Source organism: Typopeltis vanoorti, chromosome 24, assembly GCF_054136105.1.
Source record: "Typopeltis vanoorti isolate ZY-2024b chromosome 24, IOZ_Tvanoo_1.0, whole genome shotgun sequence".
NCBI lineage: Eukaryota > Metazoa > Arthropoda > Arachnida > Uropygi > Thelyphonidae > Typopeltis > Typopeltis vanoorti.
Window position 1 is genome coordinate 20,355,805 of NC_143572.1, and position 25,020 is coordinate 20,380,824.

The 25,020-nt window shown below is 37.6% G+C and overlaps 1 protein-coding gene across 1 annotated transcript in view; it reads right to left on the reverse strand.

The window, feature by feature from the left end:
* The window catches only part of Rchy1 (Ring finger and CHY zinc finger domain containing 1), a 75,570-nt gene extending 61,417 nt beyond the window's left edge, over nt 1–14,153 (reverse strand). Inside the window, exon 1 of the mRNA XM_090413585.1 lies at nt 12,742–14,153. Within this exon, the coding sequence (XP_090269711.1) occupies nt 12,742–14,006 (1,265 nt within the window). The 5' untranslated portion in view covers nt 14,007–14,153. The remainder of the gene's footprint in view (nt 1–12,741) is intronic.
* Between the last annotated feature and the right edge of the window lie 10,867 nt (nt 14,154–25,020).

Sequence of the window (25,020 nt, forward strand, 5' to 3'; positions counted from 1 at the left end):
GTTCAAAAGTGAATTTTATATTGGGATGCAAGCTGTTCAGATAATCTTTGAAATTAATTCATCCATTGTTTCTGACCAAATAATGAAAATATTATCAATATAACATAACCAAAAACTTGGTCATGTCACCCCTGATGACTTATGAAACATGTAGGGTTATATTTTATAAAACTATTTATCTTAAAACGTGGTCATGGTACAAAAGATCGTTTTACCCCAGTCATGCATGTTAGGTTCCAGACCACCATCATGTAGCATCATTGCTTTCCTCCTGCTTGTAGAGGCATGTAATGGTTTAATAACATTCTGAAGCAACCGTACACAGTATCTGCATAAATGACAAAGAGTTCAGTTATGTGAAAAATACTATACTGATATAAAATAAATGGAAAAACAAGAACTGGATGACCAAGAAAGCAATGGCATGAGACTAGAAGCCACTTAGCCTAAAATCCATGACAGGAAAAAGATGCAAACGAAAAAGTTTGTAAACTGATAACTGCAGTGTGAAAAGTTAAGGATAACTAGTGTAGTATTAATTGCTGTTTTTCACTTCATTAAGAAGTTTATCTTTGTTTTTAAACAACTGTAAAAGCATAGGCTGCAGCCTATCTCAAAGTTCAATACACCATCATCACTAAATTTAATGGTTTTAATCTTGGTATATGTAATATACTCACTAAAAGCAAATAAATTAAGTTATAAATAACTTAACCCACAGTGAAACACCAAAACAAAAGAAATTACAGCAAGCAACAGATGGCATCCTAAACGGAGTTCATGAAAACCACGTATTAGTTGATTGATGGCAGCATTGTATAAACGAGCACTGGTCATCCATTCTTTTAATGTTACATATACATACAGACAGGGAAACTGAATGCACAATATTATTATTATTCAGGCCTCCATGGAGTTAAGACTCATCGTGAGAGGTCCTTCCTAGGAGACACATACTACTATCATACCACTCCTTGAACTCATTGACCATTCTTGTTCTCACCACTCTATCAGGCAATGCATTCCACAGTTCTGCCACCCTCCACTCAAAGAAACCACTCCTCACCCTCTTGCTCACAGCTTCCTTTTGTAACTTCCAGAGATGGCCCTGTCATCGCTCCTTCCCGCTCCTCCACCAAGTGAAAGAACTCCCCAGTGTCCACCATGTAACTGCCTCTCAACATTTTAAAAGTCTCGATCATATCATCTCTCCTATTCACCAAACCTACAGTCCACATTCACTCAGCCGACCCTCGTAATTAACATTGTACAGTCCTGAAACCATCTTTGTTATCCGCCTCTGCACCCGTTCCACAGTTAATTTATCCTCTTCAAATCCTGGGGACCAAATGTGAGAACAATAGTCTAAGTGTAGTCTGATCAGGGTCTTATACAATGGAACGATAACTCTTATCTCTGCAGGTCAGCATCCTTCTCAGTATTGCAGCAATCCCTTAGGTTACTACCTTCACCACCTTTGCATCATGCCCCTGAATTTCAGTTTTCTATCAATTATCACCCCCAGATCTCGTCTCCCATACTTCCTCCACTACAGCTCCTCCAATCGAGTATGCAGCTTCCCATCGACGTATCCCAAACTTCAAGACTTTACATTTTGCTGCATTAAACGGACATCCCCATTCATTTGCCCATTTGTCTAGTTTATTCAAATCCTCTTGCAGAGCAGCCACATCTGCACTATTACTAATAACCCTTCCCAGCTTCACATCATCTGCAAACAACTGAATATCGCCTTGCAATCCATTGACAATGTCATTGATATAAAGGTTAAACAATACAGGTCCCAGTACTGAGCCCTGTGGAACCCCACTTGTAACCTTCTGCTTCCTTGATATTGCTGCACCATACATAACTCTCTGCCTATCAGACAGCCAATCCTGAATCCAGTTGAACTAACCCGACCTCTAAACCCATGTGCTGTAACTTAAATATCAGCTTATCATGTGGCATCCTGTCAAATGCCTTTGCAAAATCCAAAAAAATGGCAGTGTATGCCTTTCCCTCATCAACTGCTCTTGTCACTTTATTATAAAAGGCAATCATATTATTTAAGCAAGAGCACCCCTTAACACATGTTGATTCTCACAGATAACATTACCCTCATCTGCCCAACACTGTATATAGTCCCTCACTAATTTCTCCAAGACTTTAACAACTACTGATGACACAAACTGGCCTATAATTAGACACTTCCAGTCTGCTACCACCCTTATGCAATGGTACTATCTTACTTTCCTTTCATTCCCTGGGTACCTTTCCCATAGCCAGACTTTCATTGAAAAGCCAGGTCAAAGGAGCTGTCAGTTCTTCAGCACATTCTCTCAATGTACTAAAGAATGTGCTTTACTGACATCCAGAGTACTTAGTATTTGGAACACACTCTCCTCTTGCACCTCTAAACTGCCCTATCCATCTAGTATTAAAACCTTCAGGATGAAATACTGCAATAACGTGCTCATTGAACAACTCCACTATGTCCTCTGCATCAGTCACTCTATTCCCCTTTTTATCCCACAATGTCACTCTTCCACAGTTATTTCTCCTCCTACTAGCTACATAGCTAAAAAATTCCCTAGGATTTTCTTTGGATCTTAGTGCTAATCTCTTTTCATATTCCAGTTTTGCCTTCCTCACCATACTAGTCACTCTCCTAGCCTGAGTCTTATATTATTCATGCATCTTCTCTCCACCCCACTCCTTATATCTCTTCCATAATCCCTTTTGATATTGTTTGTCATTCATTTTACACCAAATTGTGTCCACTCCTTCACTCGTGGAATACAGCTTACTATTACTGCTAACAAATATTCCTTCAAAATTTCCCAAGTATTAATGATATCCTTGCCTTCCACGCTCCATGGAACTGCCCCAAGTTGATATCTAAGACTATTATAATCACCTGCCTTATAATTCCACATGTTTCTTTTTCATAGATACTCCTGCATGTCTATTCATCTTCCAAGTCAAAACCACATGATCAATCTCTCTCCAACTGGGGAGAGAGAGAGAGAGATGTCATCTCGGTTATTATCAGCTCTTCTGATGCTATGACCAAATCCAAAACTCTTGAACCTCTTGTCCCCTCTATTACATGTTGCCTAAGACATTTGTCCCTCAATTCTAGAAATTCCATTCCCTTATAATCACGTGCATTTTCCTCTTCCCAGCTTAAACTGTCATAGTTAAAATCTTCCATAACAATCATTCTTCTTGAACTTGCCTAGCTCAACTGCCTAAACATCTCCTGCTTCCCACCATCTGAACTCCTTGGCTTGTAGCAATACCCCATTAAATATCCTGTCTTGCCCACCTCTACCTCACACCATATGCTTTCAAAACCATTAGTGTCACTACCTTCCAAAGCCTCCACTCTTAGAGGACATAAGTCATTACTTATCATAAGCAGTACTCCACCACCACATTTTCCCTTCCTATCCTGCCAAAAAATGCTGTAACTTGCTACTTCTATTCCTGTAATTATATTACAGGAACAGAAGTGGCAAGTGATCCCAATAATCTTTGGCCAGGCTGATGCCATCAGCGCCACCAATTTATCTCCTTTATTCTGGATATTACTGGCATTACTATAAAACATAAGAATGTCACTGCTTCTATACTTATTATCCCCTCCAGACCCCACTGGACTCTGTGTTACCCGATGTCGTCCCCATTCCTCCAAGCACCCATTCCCACAAGAGGCTACCCCTGCTACCATCCACCCTGAGAATTCTAGTTTCCCTACATCGACACATCGACTCGTTCAGAAAACAGCAATCTCTCCAGATGTTTATGTCCTTCCTCATTCAAATGAAAGTGGTCTCTCTCATACAGTTCCTTTCTGTCCTCAAATGCCCTATAAGCATCCACATATTCCATTCCTCTTTTCTGACACATTCCTGCTATTCATTATTACTGCTCTTCTGCTAAGCTCCACATTATCATACCTGGGTAACGCATGCACACACACAATCTTTCCTCTCCGAGTCTTCTTTTGTACAACCTCAAGCATGAATCTCAGATCTCTTGCCACTTGATTTACACTGCCTCTCAAGCCATTTGTGCCCACTCACAATCATTTCATCCACCTTTTCACCCCACTTAATTGCCATAGCCACACTTTCTATCATTCTTCTAGGCAAACACTCTTTTAGCATCCTATCTTGCACACCATGAATCATCAAGTCTCCATATATCACACCTCTTACCACTCTGTTCCTTGACTGCTCATTTGCATCCCCCACTCTCTCTCCTCTAACCCTTTCTCCCAGTGTTCCCCTACTTACCTGCTATCACTATCCCTGGTTCCAGCACTCCCTCGCATCCTTCTCAATTCCTCTCTCTGACTATTTCCATTCTCTCCTCTTCTATTGTTCCCATAACTCTCTCATTCCCTCTCTTCTACTGTTTCCATTCTCTCCTCTTCTATCATTCCCATAACTCTCTCACTCCTCCTCTGATTTGCCTTGCATTCATCTCTTCCATTCGCCTACTCTCATCTTTCATACTTCTCATTCCCAAGACATTCCACCTCCTCTTTCAACTCATCTCTCTCCCTGCAAGTTAGTTACTCTTACTTGCCATTCATCCTCCCAATCAAGACCATCTCTAAAAACTTCACAATTATTCAACTCTTCCACACTCCAAATATTTTAATAGTTTCAAAATTTCCACAATATATATATATATATACATACATACATACATACATACATATACACACACACACACACACATATATATATATATATAAACATTGTGGAAAATAACATATTTTGAAACTCTGTATAAAAATACACACACACACACATATATATAAATACTGAAATTGGAAGTGATCACCATTTAATTTTGAACAAAGTTGTGAACTGTAGACTATATACAAATATTATTTAAGAAAAAAAAATTTACGTTTGAAAGCAGGAGTCAAAAAAAAAAAAAAAAAAAAAAAAAAAAAAAAAAAAACATTGACTGACTCAGCTAGAAGAGGCATGTGGTGAGGTTGTCTGAAAGGATAGAAAAATCAGAACTCCATGGTAGATTCTGGAAGTTAAGGAGACAGTCAAGGAAAAAAAGAAGAAGAAAGCATATTGAAAGTTCCTGGCAAAGAAGTGAGCTTTACTCATAGAGAATACAGAGACAAATGTAAGAAAGCAAAGCAGTATATAAAACTAGCTAAACAAAAGTCATGGGATGACTTTCATAAGAACATAGAAAATAAATATCAAGAAGGTGGCAAAATATTATAGATACTGTTGAAAAAGCTTAGAAACAGAGGAAAGAGTACTGTAAAAGGAATGATCTCCGATTCCTTTTACAGTACAGTAAAGGAAGGTCATGTTTTAGCAATTTGCTCATATTTTATAACAATCTTATGGCAGAGTTGGATAAAGCGAATGGATATACTGTACTATGATAATGTTGGATTTTTTCTAAGGCATTTGATTGGATACCACATGAAAGGCTGTTGCATAAACTGGAGAATATGGGATTGGAATATAAACTCTTGACATGGATCAGGGGATGGGTGACAAACATATCAAAAAGTGGTATACAGTGGGTGTGAATCTGCCAGATTTAAGGTGATGACCAGTGGTGTACCTCAGGATTAAATCCTTGGGCCTTTATTGTTCAATCTATCCATTAATGACATTAGGAAGGATCTAACATCAGTTGTGCAATTGTGTTGCTGATGATGCAAAGATAGGCAGGACAATCAGGGATGCTACTGATATTCTGTAATTACAAAATGATTTGAATAGACTAGAAATTTGGGCAAACGAAAATGCCTGTCAATTTAATGTTAGTAAGTGTAAAGTTATGCACTTTGGCATGATTAAAGTTCCAGCAGCATACTATATTAGTAAAGTTATACTACAAGAAACTGAAGAGACAAGGGATCTTGGTGTATTAGTTGATAGGAATTTAAAGTTCCATAGCAAAAGTTGCAAATACAACTCAGAGGATAATTGCGATGTTGAAGCCAACCTTGACATGTAAGGATAAGGAAGTCATTTTGCCTTTTTATAAGGCTTTGATAAGACCACACCTGGATTATTGTGTGCAGATTTGGTCTCTCAAGTTCCAAGGGATAAAGAGGCTGTGGAAAGGGTGCAAAGAAGAGTTTCAAAGATTATATCTGGTTTAGATTATGACGACAGATTGCAAGTATGTGGATTGCAGACTTTGGTTAACAGGAGAAAGAGGGGGTGATATGATATGGGTCTATAAACGTTTAAATGGGTATTATAGGTTATCAACTGATGAAATTTTTCGTTACATGGAAAGTGGGGAGAGAACACAGGGGCATCCATGGAAGTTAAATTTATTTGCAGTCAAGAAAGGGATAAGAGCTAGGTTTTTCTCCCAGAGAGCAGTGAGCAAGTGGAATAATTTATCCTTAGGGGTAGTGAGTGCATCTAGCATGAATGAATTTAAGGGAAGGTACGATAGCTGATTTGGGAGATTTATAGCCTCCCTCGATGAATCCTTGACTCCCTGGAGGTCTCAGATAATAATAATAAGGCCAAATCATAGCCTTATAAAAGAGGGATAATAACCTATGTATCTTTATTTGTCAATGTATATGTGTTCTTCAGCATCCAAGTAATCCTCTGAGCTTTTTTGCAAACTCTGCAATATGTCCTATGAATTTCAAATCTTTATCCACCATCATCTCCAGATCCTTAGACCGATCAATTTTCGGTAAATTAGTACCATCAATATGATATGAAGTATGTAATCATTTGATCCTAAAGTACGTTACCTTACATTTTACAACATTGAATTGACAACCATTGTCCTTTGCTACTGTCAATTTATTTAAAATCCTGCAAGATATCTACATCATCTTTATCAACTATTGCCTTCCCTAGTTTTGCATAATCGGTAAACAATTGAATATCCCCCCCCCTTCAAATCTTCCACTATATCATTAATGTACAAATTAAAGAGTAGTAGTTCTAGTACAGAGACCTTAAGTACTCCACTAGTCGCCCTCATTCGCCTTGATTCCACTCCACCATATACCATCTGATGTGTATCAAGCAAGTCATATACAGCATGTTACTTTGAATGTTTTTAATTACATCTTAATTCTAAAATTAATAATCTTAATGATAATGTACATTGTCTGTAGGAGTGGACTGTTTATTGTTATGCAGGATTGGGTCCTTTTCGTTCCAGATGTCACCAGTCTGCATGGCTAGAGGGGTTGGGTGGAAAGGAGATCAATGCTACATGAATGCTATTTCAGAACTATCTAGTAAGCAATGCTAAATGTATTCCAAGGTTCAGAAGTGGTGGTAGCTTGTACCTAAGCACTGTGACACTGCAGCACCCCCAAGGGAAAAAAGGAAAAAATTAAATTTTGTTTGTGTTTATGAATAATAACAATGCTTACAAGATTATATAAATGCAATATAAAATGTTAAACGTTACAGCTTATGTTTCGACATTGATTGAATAGTTAATAACTGGAATTGTTCGATTAACACTTTAATTACAAAAACAAATGCGCTGCAATCTAACCCAGTGTCAAAATTATCACGTTCTGTCAGTTGCAGCTAGACTCACCAATATTCGTTGGCACTTGTCACTGCATGTAACAAGTGAATCTGACACTGCTCGTTGAGTAGTGTCGCTACAGATAAATTGTATGCTTGCACATGTTATTTCTATGAGATACAAAACTTTTATTATTGGTGTGCGTTTGTGGTGAGGGTGAAATATTTTTGGTAAATCTTATTTTATTCTGTTAAAATAACATAATTATTTGTTCATATAATTATTTATATGAACACATTTTTTTTCAATTGAAAAAAAAAACATGATTTTGCAAATTACAAATTTTAATGAAAAGATTATTGAAAGATTTTGCGAAGGCAAAAATGGAAGAATGAATTTTCAAATAATATTTTTAATAAAGCAAATTTTTTTCATATGTAAATTTACTTATTAATAAATTGGTTACTGATTAGGAAAAAATGAATTATTTTTCTTATTTTGTATATGCAGCATCCCCACTTAAAATTTTCCGTCCACCACTGATCAGAAGATTAAATACGGTACATGTGAAATGGATGAATGAAGAGATTAAGCATGCAATACAGAGAAAAAAGTCATTAAGGAGGTAATATAAGATGATGATAATCTTCAATTCTATGAGTAAAGAAGAGACAAAGGAGAGTTAACGAAAGTGCAGTATGAGCAACAGTTAGCTAATGAAGCCAAAAACACCCCTAAGAAGATCTTTTGATATGTAGCCAGCAAACAAAAGAATGATTATAGTAGAATGACACTGATTGGAGAAGATGGGATATGGACAACTGCTGCAGAGGATATAGTCGAGATATTTAATGAGCAGTTCATAAAGGTCTTTCATCTTGTGAAAGACCTTTATGAAAAACATCATGGAGAGTGGAGAGATTGAGAACAGTGGATGAGGAGGAAAAACTGATTGAGTGAGTAAGAGATAAGAAATTGAGCAAACTTGATGTTAGTAAGTCTATGGGACTTGATATATCACCACATATTTTGAAGGAATGTGCAGAGAGATGACATCTGCCTTGGCATATTTGTTTAATATGAGCCTTACATTGGATCAAGTTCCAAAGGAGTGGAAGGAAGTCAAGATTGTACTGCTTCATAAAGAGAGGTAACAGAACTTAAGCATCAAATTATAGGCCAATTTGTGTGTGTGTGTGTGTGTGTGTGTGTGTCATGGTTGCGGTTAAAGTGTTGGTGAAGCTAGTGAGAACAAGGATCCATAATTGGATTGACCATAGTTGTATTATCTTTGATGGACAACATGGATAAGCAAAAAGGAGGTCGTGTTTTGTAATCTATTTTTGTAATCTATTACAAAAAGGTGACACTTGCATTGGATGAGGAAGATAAATACACAGTGGTATACTTAGATTTTGCAAAGGCTTTTGAGAGATTACAACATAAGTTGATAATCAAACTAAAGCAGATAGGATTGGATATTAGACTAGCTGGTAGGTATCAGCAAGCTGTGTATGGGGGAGCAACATTCCAGAAGAGGAACATCACTAATGGTGTGCTTCAGAGATCTGTTTTAGGGATACTGCTGTTAACCTGTATGTTAACGATATCTGGGAAGATTTGAATTGGGATCGTCAGTTCTTTGCAGATGATGAAAAGTTGGGAAGAGCTATGAGGAGTAGAGCAGATGTTGTGGCCTTACAAGAAGACTTGAACAGACTGAGTGAATGGGCATGGGAGGGGATGCCAGTTCAATGTTTTAAATTTTGAAAAACAAAGATAGGATGTAGAATTCACTCTTGGTGGGGATATATTGTTGGAGGTGGAGGAAATAAGAGATCTTAGGGTGATGGTGGATAAGGATCTAAAATTTAGAGGACACATTGCCAAAATTGCGAGAACAACACAACAAATTCTGGCAATGATGCAGAGGACACTGACATGTAGAAGTAAGGAGGTTCTGGTTTCATTGATTAGGCCACATATAGACCACTGTGCACAGATTTGGTCACCTGGACCAAAGGATGAAGCTTTCAAAAGGATGAAGAGATACTGGAAAGTATCCAGAGATGAATGACTAAGGTGGTTTCTGGTCTCTGGAATGTTGAGCAAGAAGAAAGGTTGAGAAGATGCAAGTTGCAGAGTAATGGATAGGAGGAAGAGGGGATGATATGATAGACATACAAGTTGATAAGGAGTTATTATAGGATTAACGTTCGAGAGGTTTTTCATAAAATGGTGAGAGATGGGGAGGCTGTATAAGGATGATGTGAGTAAGGGAGTTAAAAGCAGCGTTTTTTTGCATGGAAAGTCGTGAATGATTGGAATGCATTGCCTGAGAGTGTAGTGTCTGTAGAGAATTTGAATGTATTTAATGCACACAATAATGTGATGAGTCTCCATGGAGGTCTTGGGATAATATCAATAACACATTGAAGAGATCCAGGTTTAAATAAAGCTTTTATATTCCATTTTTTTTTACAGGCAGGTAGTCAGCCCGTCATAACAACCTCTAACTAAAAGAACTTACTATTAATATTAATACAAAACATTTTATTAGGAAATGGCATTTTTAATAAAGGAACAGTCTTAGTGAAAGAGTAAATTATAATATTACATCATAATGGTATAAAGCTCCTGCTGAAAACATTTTCCTTTGCATGTGCTGAAAATGTAGACATTTATTTTACTCAATCGGAGTGGCTTCCCCCCCTTCTTTTTATACTGATCCCATATAAGAGAGGGCAAAGAACCTATAAGCACATCAGTGTAATGTGTGGAGTGCAGATGTGGATTGAAAAAGAAGTTTATTGATATTTCTCTTGAAGAACTGCAAGTTGTAGTTTAGAAATACTTCATGAGTAAGGCTGTTCCAGAGGACAAAAAAAAAGGTAGATGGAATAAAAGATTACAAGGAAAAACAAATTCAGTGTGTTTGCAGTTGCACTGAAAAAGGATGCTAGGCAGCTGCTGCTCTTCCTTTAAACAGCTGCCAACAGAAAGTGGAGTCATGACAATTGCCAGTTCAGTTAAGGAGTGACCGTGGAAGTACCTGTAGAACAGAACAAAAAATCCTTGATGCTGTCCAGAGCAGTGCTTGAGCACTGCTCTGGACAGCATCAAGGATTTTTTTTTAGATACACCACCCCAAATATGTAAGTAGTATTCCAAGGATCATTGGATTTATCTAGATTTAGCAGTTGGGTGGGTTGAAACTTGCATCTTGAGTAGAAGCGAATGCCTATTTTTTATATGCTGAGGAAGCTACTGATGTGATGTGTTTATGCCTGGAGATGGAGGTAAATGTTAGTCTAAGAAGAGAGATCTGATCCTTTCTGATGCTTTGTGTATTACTGAGAGTTATGGTAGTTGAGTTAAGATCCCTTTTGCAAGAAAAAAGGGCAAAATTTTTTGTTGGCACTAAAGGTGATTAAACTGCCTCACCCCATTGAATGATAGTATGGAGGTCAATGATTACAGTGCATTAAAGATTATGAGCAGAGTGCTATCATCAGCAAAGGAGCAGGATTAGTGATGATTGCAAGTAGGTAGTTTATGTGTAATAGAAAAATAGGTTAGTGATAGAGCCCTGTGCATTGGTGGGTGAAGCTTGAAGATCCCTTTTGCAAGAAAAAAAGGCATCCACCATGACATGCAGTGAACAACCACAGATACAGCTGGCTACATGGGTGGCAGGTAGACAAATGCCAAAAGCAATCAAAAGCTCTGGAAATGTCTAGAGAGCACACATCTCCAAACCTTTCTATGGCTAAGAGGTCAACCATGGACCTTGAATGGCCTAATCCATACTGTTGGCTGTTCATTAACTGATGGACCTCTAGGTAATTGAGAATCGAAGTGACGACAAACTGACCAGTAAACTTCTAAGGCTTCTATCTATCAGCTGAGTCGGTAGTACTTCTACTCTCCAATCAACAGGCTGTGGGTTTGACTGTTAATCTGTTAATTGTTAAATGACATGAGCTACATGATTCTTAAGAACATGTAGCAAGTATTGGGAAGAGAAGTAAAAGTTGCAACCAATAGTCATCAAAATTAAGGTAAATTAATTTGGAATTTTAAAATGTTGCAATTAAGGGTTTGGCCACCCTGAGCAAAAAGCTTAGATGGGCTTGTGTGTGTCAACTGTGTAGCACTGTATATCAATATGTATGTATGTATAGCAGTGCATCTGTTCTAGTCTGTTAAGATATGAAATACTGATATGAGATGAGAGATATGATATGAGAAATCTGCTAGGTTATTATTAAGATCCACAGACAATTTTCAGTTTTATAGTTTAAGCTCCTCAGTAGTGCAATTGGAAGAATGGTGGAATATTGTGCCATTTGATTGGAAAAGACCCAAGTATGATTCTAGTCATGATAAAGGAACCTTTTATGGGCTTTTTCAATTGAAAGAGAGTTACCCGATCTCAAAGAGGTAGCAGGGTTTTTTTCTCCTAGGAACTTGGGTTTTTCATGCTGCATAGTCAAATCAACTGTGAGAGCACAAGCAATTTACAGACAAAAAGTACTGGTGATGATGGTGGGCAGTAGATAGCATTGTGTGTTGAGGCAGTAGTGCAACTGTGCAGATAGAGAATTAAATAAAGGTGACAGTGAGTTGTGTAGTGGAGTAGTGTGCTCTGCCACAATGAATCTTTAGAGGCTTCACATAACAATAGTCATGGAATTTCAAAGTCATAAATCGTACATGTTTTAAAGAATTAGAAAATTATGAAATAGCATTACACAAAATACTAATGTTTTTAAATGGCATGCATAATCAGAGAGTATGCTTTAATTCCATATGCTTAAAATTAAATTAAAACTTACCCCAACTAAATAAAGAATGCAAGCCAAGAGATCTGAAGTATATGAAAGTTCAAATTTACTTTTGCAGAAAACCTGCAATTACTGGAAACTACCCCCCCCCCCCCATATACACTAATCACCTGGCCTGGTTGGTGAAGTGGTTAGCATATCTGCTCTCCAGTCAAAAGGCTGCAGGTTCAAATCCCACTGTGGGCATGGATGTTTGCGCCTGTCTGTGAAAATGCCAGTGGCCAGTAGATGATGTGGCTCGCTGTAGTTGGTGGATTGAGTGGTGGAGACAGAGTTATAGAGTAGATGCCCTCCCTATGAATCTTTGGACTCCGTGGAGGTGTCACATAATGATAATAAAAACTAATGAAGAGCAAAATTTTTATCTTACCTTAAATTCTTCACAACATCTTCGTTTAAGTTACACAAAGAAATCTGTCGCATTGCATGTGGCATACATATTTCTCGAGATCTTGGTGCACCTTTAAAGCTTTCTTTCTGTTGTGCTCTAGTCTGAAAACTTCTTTCTACAACTGTTGAACTGGTCTGATGTGCACATTCTAAGGACTTTATTTCCTCAATGTTTCTATCCCTAAAATCGACCGCATGAAAAAATTTGCATCTATCTCCCCAGGAGCAATAACCTTCTTTAAAATATCTGCATATGCGTCGTGAACTGGCTTTTGGCCTACTCTGTTTATGGCTACTGATATTGCAAATATAGGCATTTGAATCAGCCTTTACATCTTGATTTTCATTACTTTCTTCATTGACGTTTACGGCGGTTTTGTCAACATCTTCACACAAACCCGACAACACATCTTGTTCAGGTGCATGTTTAGTTTTTGCTTTAATATAATGTTGCTGACTTCTCCAGTATACTCTTTGATTAAATGACGGCTCCACATACCGTCTATGTTTCCATCTGTTTTCATTATCACGCCTTCTGTATGTTTGCAAAAATCGACCACTTGCGAAATCTCTGCAAACGGCATCTTGCACCAACTCAGCTGTATGTTCTCTTGCGAGACTTACGGTCGAATCACTGTTGGAATCATCTGAAATATGTACTGAGCCTTCGCACGATTTTTCTCTCTTGGTTACTTTTCCGTTTATATGTCGAAATTTGCATGACAGCCCAAAACGACAAAAACCATGTTTTATATAAAACTTACAAAGTTCAGGTGGTTCTTTACTGTTCCCTTTCAATATCAATGTTTCATTTTTAAATTTTCGTTCCGATCCAGATACAATTATTGTTTCATTTCTGTTATTTTCAAGAAATTCTTGATTATATTTAAAATCACTGGTATGAGGGCAGTAGATATTTCTTACAGGAACGATATCATCTTGATGCTCACAATCTTTCAAATTTGACTGAATTTCTAATTTGTTGGACGATGAAGGCGATTCACTTAATTTTTCATCTTTGAAGTTTTTTCTACCAACTGTTAACGTATTCGCAATTTCTTCCGACTCTACTTCTCTGGTGGATAAATCTAAACGCTTTTTACTTAAGCTTCCATCTTGATGTATCTTTGTTGCTTCTCTTGATGACGTGGTTGCTATTTCTATAGGAACTGGGTGGTCTGGGAAAATGAACTTTTCGTCAACACTACACGCTTCTTGTGGGCAGTTAAGAGGAACTGTGCTCATATGCAGAGGTACGCGTAAAAAAACTAATAAGAGATCTAACAACAATTGCAGCCCCTTTTGTAAGCCAAGAGCCCAGTTGCATAACACAAACGCAACAAAAATAAACGTTGCACCACACTACCGCAATCAAAGTAAGTTACAACAGTCTCGTAACACACCACTGAATAACATCTATCCTAAATACATAATATAACTGGAAGGATGCCAAGAAGCGCCATCTACCATAAAAAGATGAATTGTAGGTAAAATTTAGCAATACTGTATAAAAACGTATACATGTACAAATACAACACAATTTTTCAATCGATTTCTTTTAACCGAAATAAAATAATACAAAAACAAAGCGTGAATTAGTAAGCTCAGTCGTAGAGACGATGCACTTTGGTGGGATAAACCTGTATACAGTTAACACAAGAACAACCGTTATAACAACAGCCTATTCAAACAAAGTAAATTATATGAAGAAACCAAATCAGGACTCTTTTTAAAACTTCATCTGATCCGAAATATTTTAATATATACCTTTTATTTACCTCCATATGGAAAATATATATTATGCATTAATTAAACTGTACATGCCCTTCCCATAATAATACACACGACCGAAAGAAAGTGAGATTTTATTATTATTATTATTATTATTATTATTATTATTATTATTATTATTATTATTATTATTATTATTATTATTATTATTATTACGTGACACCTCCAAGGAGTCAAATGACTCAATGAGGGAGGACACTACTCTACAACTCTCCGTCTCACCACTTAATCAACCAACTATAGTGTTATTAATGGTGCTATTCATCCATTTAACTCCCACTTGATTTACTCTCCGGACTCCAGGTATGCAGTCAGCCATACCTCCCTCAAACGCTCCATAACCACTTCCCATGCACTATCAACATCCAGCGCTTGCAAACTAGCGGTAGCAAAAGGAAAGAGTGAGAGAGTTAAGATAGTCTGTTGCCGCGGTATGACAGAGTAGAGTTGAGAATGAGGGCCATAATTACGAATGACTCTGTGGGTAGGTTATGCAGGAGAAGTGGTGTGGAGTTTGTGGATGTGTGGAGTGTGACAGGCGAAAGGACTTATACAAGAAGGATGGTTTGCTTCTGAATGGATTTGGTGTGTGGAGATTGGAAAAATTGTTGCTGAATGGAGTGAAAGTGGATGTGCAGAATCAGGGGAAACTAGAGCTTTCAGGGAGGGTGGGAATGCTGTTAAGTTGACATGCAGACATCAGTGAGGCAGTTGAGTGTAAAAATGTGTATAATATGCCTGAGTTAGGACAAAGGATAACAGACCAAAATAGGAGTATAAGTTAGTTAGTATAAGGTGTGAAAATAGGGGTGGGGCTAGGGGACTTCTGCACTTTATGTACACTAATGCCAGGAGTATTCGGAATAAGAAGGAGGAATTTTTAGTTCTTCCTGGCCACAGGTTATTGGCATTAGTGAGACATGACTAACAGACGATGATATAGTTAGTGGGATACAATGTGAGGGGTATAGTGTGTTCAGGGAAGACAAAGAGAAAACAATTGGAGGTGAGGAGTGTTATTGATGATAGCTGATGAACTGCAACCAAAGAGAATAGAAGTTCAACTTCAGCATAGTGAAAATAGCATATTTGAAGCTATCTGGTGTGAGATAGAGGTCAGCAGAACAAAATTTACAGTTAGGTGCTGCTATAGACCAGGCGATGGAATAGATGATGGAGACAGTATGCATAGACAAATAGACTCAATGAGTGGAAGATAGGTAATTATTATGGGGAATTTCAACTATGATAACATTGATTGGAGGGAGGAGAGGACAAATGGGAGGAAGAAAATAAATTTTATGCAGTTACTAAGGTGTAACTACCTGAGACAGCATGTAATGGAATATACTAGGGGTTCGAGAGACTGCTTGAGCTAGTAATTGCATCAAAGAAATTGACTATTATGAATATGACCATATTGCAACCAATTGGTGAGAGTTAAGTGGCTAAATGTGTGGAATTTTCAATTAAGACAGGGGATATGGTAAGTATGACAAGCTTAGAAGATTGCTTGGATCAGTGCCATGGTATGTTAAACTGCAAGCGCTGGATGTTGATAGTACATGGGAAGTGGAGAAGCGTTTGAGGGAGGTAATGGCTGACTGCATACCTAGAGTCTGGAGAGTAACTCAAGTGGGAGTTAAATGGTGAATAATAACACCATTATCATTGAGCTGCAAAAAAAGAAACAATTGTAGATGAAATTTAAGGTGAAACGTGACCTGCAGGCACACGAACAGTTCAAAGCGCAGGCAAGAAGGGTAACTAGTGTGATAAGAAAAGCAAAAGCAGATTATGAAAGAAAATTAGCAATTCAAGCTAAAGTGAATTCCAAACAGTTCTTTCGATATGCTGCAAGTAAAAGAAAAAATGTATATGGCAAAATGATTCTAAGGAATGCCGATGGCAGGGAGGTAACTGAATCAGCTGAAATAGTAGAATTACTAAGCAAACACTTGCAAGAGTATATCATCTAGGGCTGTGATATTGCAGGAATGAGAGAACGAATGGCTGATACAGAAATTGAAGTGAATGAAATGGAGGTGAATAGTATCTTACAGAACCTTAACGTAAATACATCTGTGGGATTGGAAGGTATACTAGATCGAGTCTTACGTGAAGCGGCAAAGGAATTGTCAGCAGTACAGTAACAAGGGCATGAAGCGAATGTGGCAAGTGTCTAACCTGCTCCCCTAACCCAAAAGAGTCTAACTTGTACCCCCCAACAAAAAATGACAAAAACTATGAAATATTTAAATATAACAAGTTAAATTTTATTACATGCAATATGTTAAATACTTACTATTAACCCCATCAAAATGAGTAGCAGTGTGTTGCTGAATTCGTGTGTCTAAAGTTTTAAATTTTTACGTATTGTGCCCCCAAACTAGTTGCGCCCGTGGAGGGCACCTCTTTCACCACACCCTCATTACGGCACTGATTGTCAGTTCCCTTGACCATATTGTTTAATTTAAGTCTCAGCTCTGGGTTAGTCCCAAGAGGGGATGGAAAGTGGGGAAAATAGTTCCATTGCATAAAGGAGGTTCCAAGACTGCTGTTGCAAATTACCAACCGATCAGCATATCAGGAATTGTTGTCAAGGTTTTCGAGATATTAGTCAAGAGCATAATACAGGAATAGATAGATGAAAATGGGATGCCGTATGTAGGACAGCATGATTTTGTGAAGGGTAGAACATGCCTGAGTAACTTGCTCACTTTTTATAATACCGTGTCAGCTGAACTGGATAAGGGTAATGGATTTACGGTGATACTGCTGGACTTTGATAAGGCCTTTGACAAGAATACCACATTGAATTCTAATCAGTAAACTGCAGCACATGGGAATGGATAGGAGGGTGGTTGATGGAGAGATATCAGAGAGTAGTGAATTTAGGAGCTTAGTCCAAAAAGAGGCCTGTTACTAGTGGTGTGGCCCAGGGCTCTGTTCTTGGACCACTGCTATTTAATTTGTTCATTAATGATATAAGGAAAGGATCTGAGCGGAACTGTTCATTTATTTGCTGATGATACAAAGTTGGATAGAGCAATAGTGAATGCACATGATGTCAAAATTTTGCAGGATGAATTGGATAGATTGGCAGTCTGGGCTAATGAAAATGGATGCCAGTTTAATGTAGCAAAGTGTATGGTTATGCATTTTGAGGTGAAAAAATTAGCAACAGTATATCACATTGGCGGAACTGTACTTCAGGAGGTTGACAAAACCAGAGATTTGGGTGTGTTAATGGATAGGGAGTTGAAGTTTAGGGGGAACATAGCAAAAGTGGCTAAATCAGCTCATCAGATCACTTGGGTACTAAAGAATACTTTGAAGAGCAGAGATAAGCAAGTTATTGTTCCTTTTTATAGAGCCTTGATAATACCCCAGATCTGGGCACCTGAGTTTCTTTGATGGGGAGGAGGTATAGAGGATCCAGAAGCCAGTGACCAAGATAATAGCTGGTCTATGGAATGAACCTTACGAGAACAGTAAGATCTGTAGGTTACAGAAATTGATTGATAGGTGGAAAAGGGGTAATATGATTGAAGTATTCAAATTACTGAAGGGTTTTTACAAGATTAATTCAGAGGAAATTTTTCAGCACAGGTCTGGTGACTGGAGAACCAGGAGCCATCCATGGAAACTGAGCAAGAGTGTAGTTAGCAAGGGTGTTAGAACTAGGTTTTTACTTGGAGAGTGGTGAATGAGTGAAATAAGCTGCCAGAGATTGTTGTGGTCATGACTGTAAATGAATTCAAAGCAAAGTATGATAGATTCTGTGCGAATGCCGAATAGTTGTTCTTGATATGATGTTTAGGGCCTCCCTCGAGGAGTCTAAGGACTCTTTGGAGTTGCCCGTAATAATAATAATAATAATAATAATAATAATAACTGCACCAAAACACCACTACCATCATCATCAATCATGAACAACGCCATCTACTGCCGATCACCACCACTAGTAGTTTCACAGACAATCACAGACATACTTGCCCACGGCAGAATTCGAACCTGGAGCGTTTAGGTTGGAGAGCGGATACGCTAACCTACTGGGCCAACCAGGCTGGTAGATTTGCATTATAGGATAGTGAGACCAAGTCGTGAAGATGCTTTTATGTGCAAAATTTGCTTATGCTTGGGTAAAGAATTAAAGAAGAATATAGTTTCTTGGCAATTAAATTTATATTTACATGGGTCCGATTCTGGCTTGGTGTGTAAATGCAGTTATTTGCTAATTCGGCTGTTAATAACGGGGATAATAAAAGGGATAGTATAAAAAAGGGGATTAATCGTTCGATGCTGTTGGCACATTCCTCCTCGATGAGTCTTCGGACTCCCTGCAGGTGTGTCATATAATTTTTTTAAATAATAATTTTTTAACACTTCATTATGTCTTGCATACATATAATAATTACATTATAAAATTGTAGAAATTACAAAATTATAAAAAGTACATACATATAGTAATAATAATAGTATTTTTTTAAAAATTCAATGATATTTTTTATTACTATATTATACATTTACAAAACATGTTCTAGTTTTTTTTTTTTTTTTTTGTAACAATGAATTTCATAGAAAATTTTATTTTTTTTTGAATAATATTTTAATAATAGTTACTGCTGATGGTAATTTATCGTTACGGTTGAATAAGATTACATTTTTAAACAGTATTTATAGTATAACAATAAGTTATATATCTTTTACAATTTTTACTTTTAATTTATTTAAACGCTGTAGCACTTCAATGTAATAAATGGATTTTTTTTTCTTTCTGTTGATCTCGGTTGAGATGTAATGTCTCAGCTTGCATCGTAGAACCTTTTTGGCAACTTATCTGAGGATGACACCGGTTAAATAGATATCTTTTATTAATTTGATTGCTGTGTTGGAAGTAGACTGATGTTTGAGAGGTCAAATGAATTATCTGAAAGGTCTGATCAAAGTGAAATTGCCGATATATCCTGGTGTTATTGCATCTGTCTTGATGCTTCACATTCATTTTTCTTGTGGTCTCGTTTTTGAACTAATTAGGAGCCTTTTTTTCACAGCCTTCTGAGCTTTTGGTTTGTGTCAGCTTTGAAGTTAGTGAGTTCCTCAAGAATATCTTGACATCTCTGATCAACAAAAATTGGTAATTTTTTTTCTGTTTTTGCTTTCCTTGCTTGGTACAACAGATTCTGCTTGAATGGTGTTAAATATTCGGATAGCAAGATCAAGTCCTTGGCAGCTGGTTATTTCTGTCTGCTGGCTTTTATGAGATTGTCTCTTGTGGACTGGCTTGTAAGACGAACTATGACTGGTGTGGCTCGTGTCAAGCCTTTTTTGCTCTTCCAGGGAATCCTATTTACAGTCTGAATGTCGTTATTATGTAGAGGGATGTCGACCGCATGGTCTAATTTTAAAATTAAGTCTCTGAGATTTTGTGTAGGTGCAGTTTCAGGAAGACTGTTTATAATGAGATCTTTATATTGTTGCTGATTTAAACGTTCGTATTGTAGTTTTAGGGATTTAAGTTCTTGACAGAGTTCGGATATCTCTTTAACCAATTGTGTTGCCTGTCAGTTAGTGCGTTAATGCCGATTTTAATGTCTTTTACTGTTTGCAAGTCTTCTTTCACTGCTAAATTATTATGTTAGACCAAATCCTCGTATTTGCTAGATTTGTTTGTTTGTTCTGTTTATCAAAGAGTTCTTGCACAAGATTTACTAAGCTGGCTTTTATAGTCTCTATACCGTTTTCTATTAGTATATTTAAGGAGTTCAAATTATAGGACTCAGCTGTATTTTTTTTGTCTGTTCAGTTCGTCATCTGATATTGCTTCCAGTATAATCGGCTGCACCGTAGTTGCGTTTCTTTGTTCTTCCTGAAGAGTAGGCACTTCCATTCCCCGCGTGTTGCATTGGATTTACATTGCCAGGTTGTTTCTGCAAGGCCAGCACATGTAAAGTGTAACCTCCTATTGCATTTCCTACAGGTTATATGATTTCCTTTAGATGATAAATTCTTCAGGCTTTTGATGTACTTCATGACTCACGTTTCTTCCTTTGAGCAACTGTAGTGTAATTGTCAAGATGGCGATATCAAGGACGTCACCATCTTTACAATCAATAATAATGATAATAATAATATTAATTATTATTATTTTTATTTTATTACATAAGATACATACATTGCATACATTTGATTACATATGATACAACATTAAGTACATTTGTTTACATATGATATATACATTACATACATTTGTTTACATATGATACATACATTACATGCATTTCATTACATATGATACATACTTGATTACATATTTTTTTTAAAAAAAATTCAATCCTTTTTTATTATTAAAATTATGATTAATATTGTGATTACACATTTACAACACATAAGATTACCTATTTACAACAGGTTCTGTTTTTTTTTTGTTGTTGTTACAATGAAATTCGTACAGATTTTTTTTTCTTTCTTTTATTTTTTTCCCCTGTATAATGTATAATGTATTAATAATAATGATGATAATAATAATAATAATAATAATAATAATAATACATCATTTAGTAATTTAACAATGAGTTATATATATTTAAAATTTTGATTTTTTTTAGTATATTTAAGCGCTGCAACTACAGCACTGAACTGTGATATATGGGTTTGGATTTTTTTTTGTTTCAAAATATTTCAAATGTTTCAAAATATTCTTGCAGTTTGCATGTGTAGGAGCCAGTGTAGCTCAGTGGACATGGTGTTTGCACTCCTCAGTGCTAAACTACTGGAAGATCAGTGGCGGCCAGTACCTAAGCACTGCACACTGCAGCACCCGCAAGGAAAAAATTATAATTTTAAATTAAGGGGATATTGTTTATATCGCCGAAATGAAGCTTATTAGCTCTTTATATTTAAAATAAATTTAAATCTTGTTTGTGTTTATAAATAATAAGAATGCTTACAACATTATATAAATGCAATACAACATGTTAAAGGTTACAGCTTATGTTTTTGACATTGATTGAATAGTTAATAATTGGAATTGTTCGATTAACGGTTTAGATTACGAAACAGATACACTGCGATCTAACGCCGATATTCGTTTGCGCTTGTCATTGCATTACGTCATTCAGACACTGCCCAAACGGAAGTGTATTTTAGTATCCTTACGCACGTTATTTCTGTAAGATATGAAACGTTTATTATTGGTGCGTGTGCGTGGTGAACTATTTTTTGTAAATGTTATTTTATTTTGTTAAAATAACATAAGTATCTATAATAAATAAATATAATTATTTAGTTATTATAGATACAAAGCTGAATTATGACAAGTGTCACTGTTGAAAACATGAAAAGAATTATATTTTTCCAATTATCGTTACACGAAACAAATGCACTGCTATCTAACGCCGATATTCGTTTGCACTTGTCATTGCTATTGATACGAAACTTTTATTTCGTTTTTATTGATACGAAACTTTTGTTCGTTAGTGTTTGTTCGTGGTGAAGATGAAATATTTTTAATGAAGCAATTTTTAATATATAAATTTATTTATTAATAAATTCGTTACTGATTAGAATTTTTTTTTTTTTAAATATGCACATCCCCACTTAAAATTTTCACCGGCCTCCACCGTGGAAAATAGTTGCCGACTAAGGGACCGGTTTCCAAGATAGTCGGAAACCGTGGATGAGGATTACATCTGCCCGTTTCCAGCGAGTGGGGAAGTAGTTGAGTCTTAGCATCGCGTTGATGATCGCCACAAGATGCATAACTGTTTTATGGGGGAGTGCTTTTATGGTTTGGTTTGAAATCTCGTCAGGACCTGGGGCCTTTCTGTTGTTGATGCTCTTGATGATTTTGTGTACTTCCTTTGGTGTAGCGTAGCTTGTGTTTTCTTGGCTGCTGGTTTGATGGGGTGCACTGCGAACATGCCTGTATATTTTTTCAATAAAGTGCAAGTCCGCATGCACATAGTTTGGGCTGAATTGCAGTTCCAAGGCGTCTGCGAAGGCTTCTGCTTTCTCGTCGTCTCGGTAGGCCATGCCCCTTTCTCCCTGGATTGGCTGAATGTTGGGGAGGTCGCTGCGAAAGGCTTTAGTCATTTTCCACAATGAGTTGTCTTTGGTGTTTAAGGAGCTTGGCTTCTTCTCCCACAGCTGGTTCTTGTGATCTTTGATCGCATATCGGACTAGGTTTGTTGCCCTGTTTAGTTCTTGTCTATCCTGAGGGGATAGTGTTGTATTGTATCGGCGTCTGATCCTGTTTTTGCTGCGGATGAGCTTTAGAATCTCTTCTGGGAGCAGGTTGGCTTGAGCTGGAGTGGTAATGGTTGAAGCTGCTGCTAGTCCAGCTTGGATTGTGCTTTCCAGTTTTCTGATCGCTGTATCTATTTCTTTAGGTGAGGAGATGGTTGGGACGGGTCCTGTGAGGTTGCAGAGAGAGGCGTTCAGCTTTTTGAAATTTGTAGAGGACTGCCTGGGATGATTTCTATTTCCCGCCTAGGCTTAGTAGTACCAGATTGTGGTCGGAGCTAAGATCATTGACTACCTGTAACTGGAATTGGTGGGAGGTGTTCCTAAAAATGGCTATATCCGGACATTAGGTCTTCCCAGCGGTCCGTAGTGTGTTGGTTCGGCGGGACCTGCTATGATGATGTTTCTTGTCAGAGCGAACGTGTGTAGGCTCTTCCCGTTGTTGTTGGAGTTCCTACTGTTCCATGCACGATGTTTTGCGTTTAGGTCTCTCGCCACAATTGTTTCTTCGTTTGTGTCGAGGAGCTGGGAGACATCCGAGGCTAGTAGTGGTTTGCCTGGAGGGTTGTAGACTAAATATAGCTTTAGGTTATTTGCATTGTTAGTGTGTATCTCATTTCCAGTTTCTTCCAGGTGTGTAGTCATTGTCTTCTTGATCTCGTTGTATCTTATGTCTTTTTTGACAAAGATAGCCGTTCCACCTCCTCTGGCATTAAGTCTGTCATTCCTAAGTAGTGCGTGGTTCCTTAGTTTGGGGTTGTCGCAGGGCCGAAGGTGCGTCTCGTTGATTAAGAGGATGTCTATTCTATGTCTTGCTGTAAATTCTTGTAGTTCCAGGAGTTTGTTGTTTAGGCCGTTGGCATTCCAAAATGTAATATGTATGAAGTTGTTCGAACCAAGTGTATTATTCATTGTTTATCATTGTGAAGATGACTTGAGTGTTTTTTAAGAACTTGTTTGTATCACACTGATTGGGGTTTGTCTTGCTGAAAGCCGTTAGCATCTCCCCTAGGGTGTCAGCTAGGATAGCAGCTGTGTTCTGACTGTTGGGCATAGGTTCTGCTGATTTAGCCTTTGAGGTGACTGCTGCAGCATATGAGCTGTGTGATGTTCGCTGATAGATTCCTTCTTCAAGGGGTGTTACACGTTTTTGAGCCGGTGGAGTGCCTGCTTTTCTGTTTCTTACCAGGTTTTCTGGGTGGAGCGTGCAGCCTCTATAGTTGGCTGGGTGTGGGCTGCCGCAGTTTGCACATGTGGCTGGAGTTGTGTGTGGTTTGGAGCATGTGTGAGTAGGGTGACTGTCCCGCACTTCACACATTTGTACTGCGCTTTGCACAGTTTCTGTGCGTGCCCATATCTCTGGCAGCGATGGAATTGTCCTGCTGTTGCTTTCTTTCTGAGTGGTTCTGTTTTAATCCTGAGATTGCAAACTGTTTTGAGATCGTAAATCTCTCTTTGTTCCTCCTTATTAATTTCCACGAGAACCAGCGGCATGGGACGTTTGTCTGCCCGGTATATTCTTGATATTTTTATGGGCTCCAGTCCTTGAGATCTAAGGTCGATGGGTATTTCTTCGGACGTGATTTCTTTTATCAGTCCTCTGATGACAACTTTTAGGTTTTTTTCGCTTTTCAGTTTGAAAGTGTGGTACCGGGTCTTTAGCTCGTCCATTAACTTTGTTAGCCGACGATAGTCTGATGTCCCTTCGGGCTGGGTTGTAGTCTCTTGTGTCATCTTGAGAAGTGGTGGGGAGAGGTTCTGAAGGTTGATAGCCCTCAGATTCGACTTCTGCGATTTGATGAATCTCTACTTTACCCGGCCATTTTGTATGTAGTAGGTCTCCTACATGTCGGAAAATTGCAAGCAGCTGCTTAAAGTCTAGTTCATCGTACGGACTGTTCATGATGATTAAGACTAGTTTGCAGTTTGCTGTACAATATTCAGAATCACTATACTTTGTGATCACCTGTCTCAATCTTTACCTTTACCTTACCTTACCTACTTACCTGAAATTTTGGCATCTGCAATATATATTTCTTATTGTTATATTAATAAAATGTTCTCAAATAACTCTCACTTAACCTTATCCCTCTAATCTTTCTTCAATTCTGCTAGCTTCCGAATCGAATTTTCCCTCCTCTAGCACTTCAATTGAGCTAAAAAATCTCCCTCCTGATTCTAATACCTAATCTTATGCTGTCTACAGAAAGCTACTGTCAAG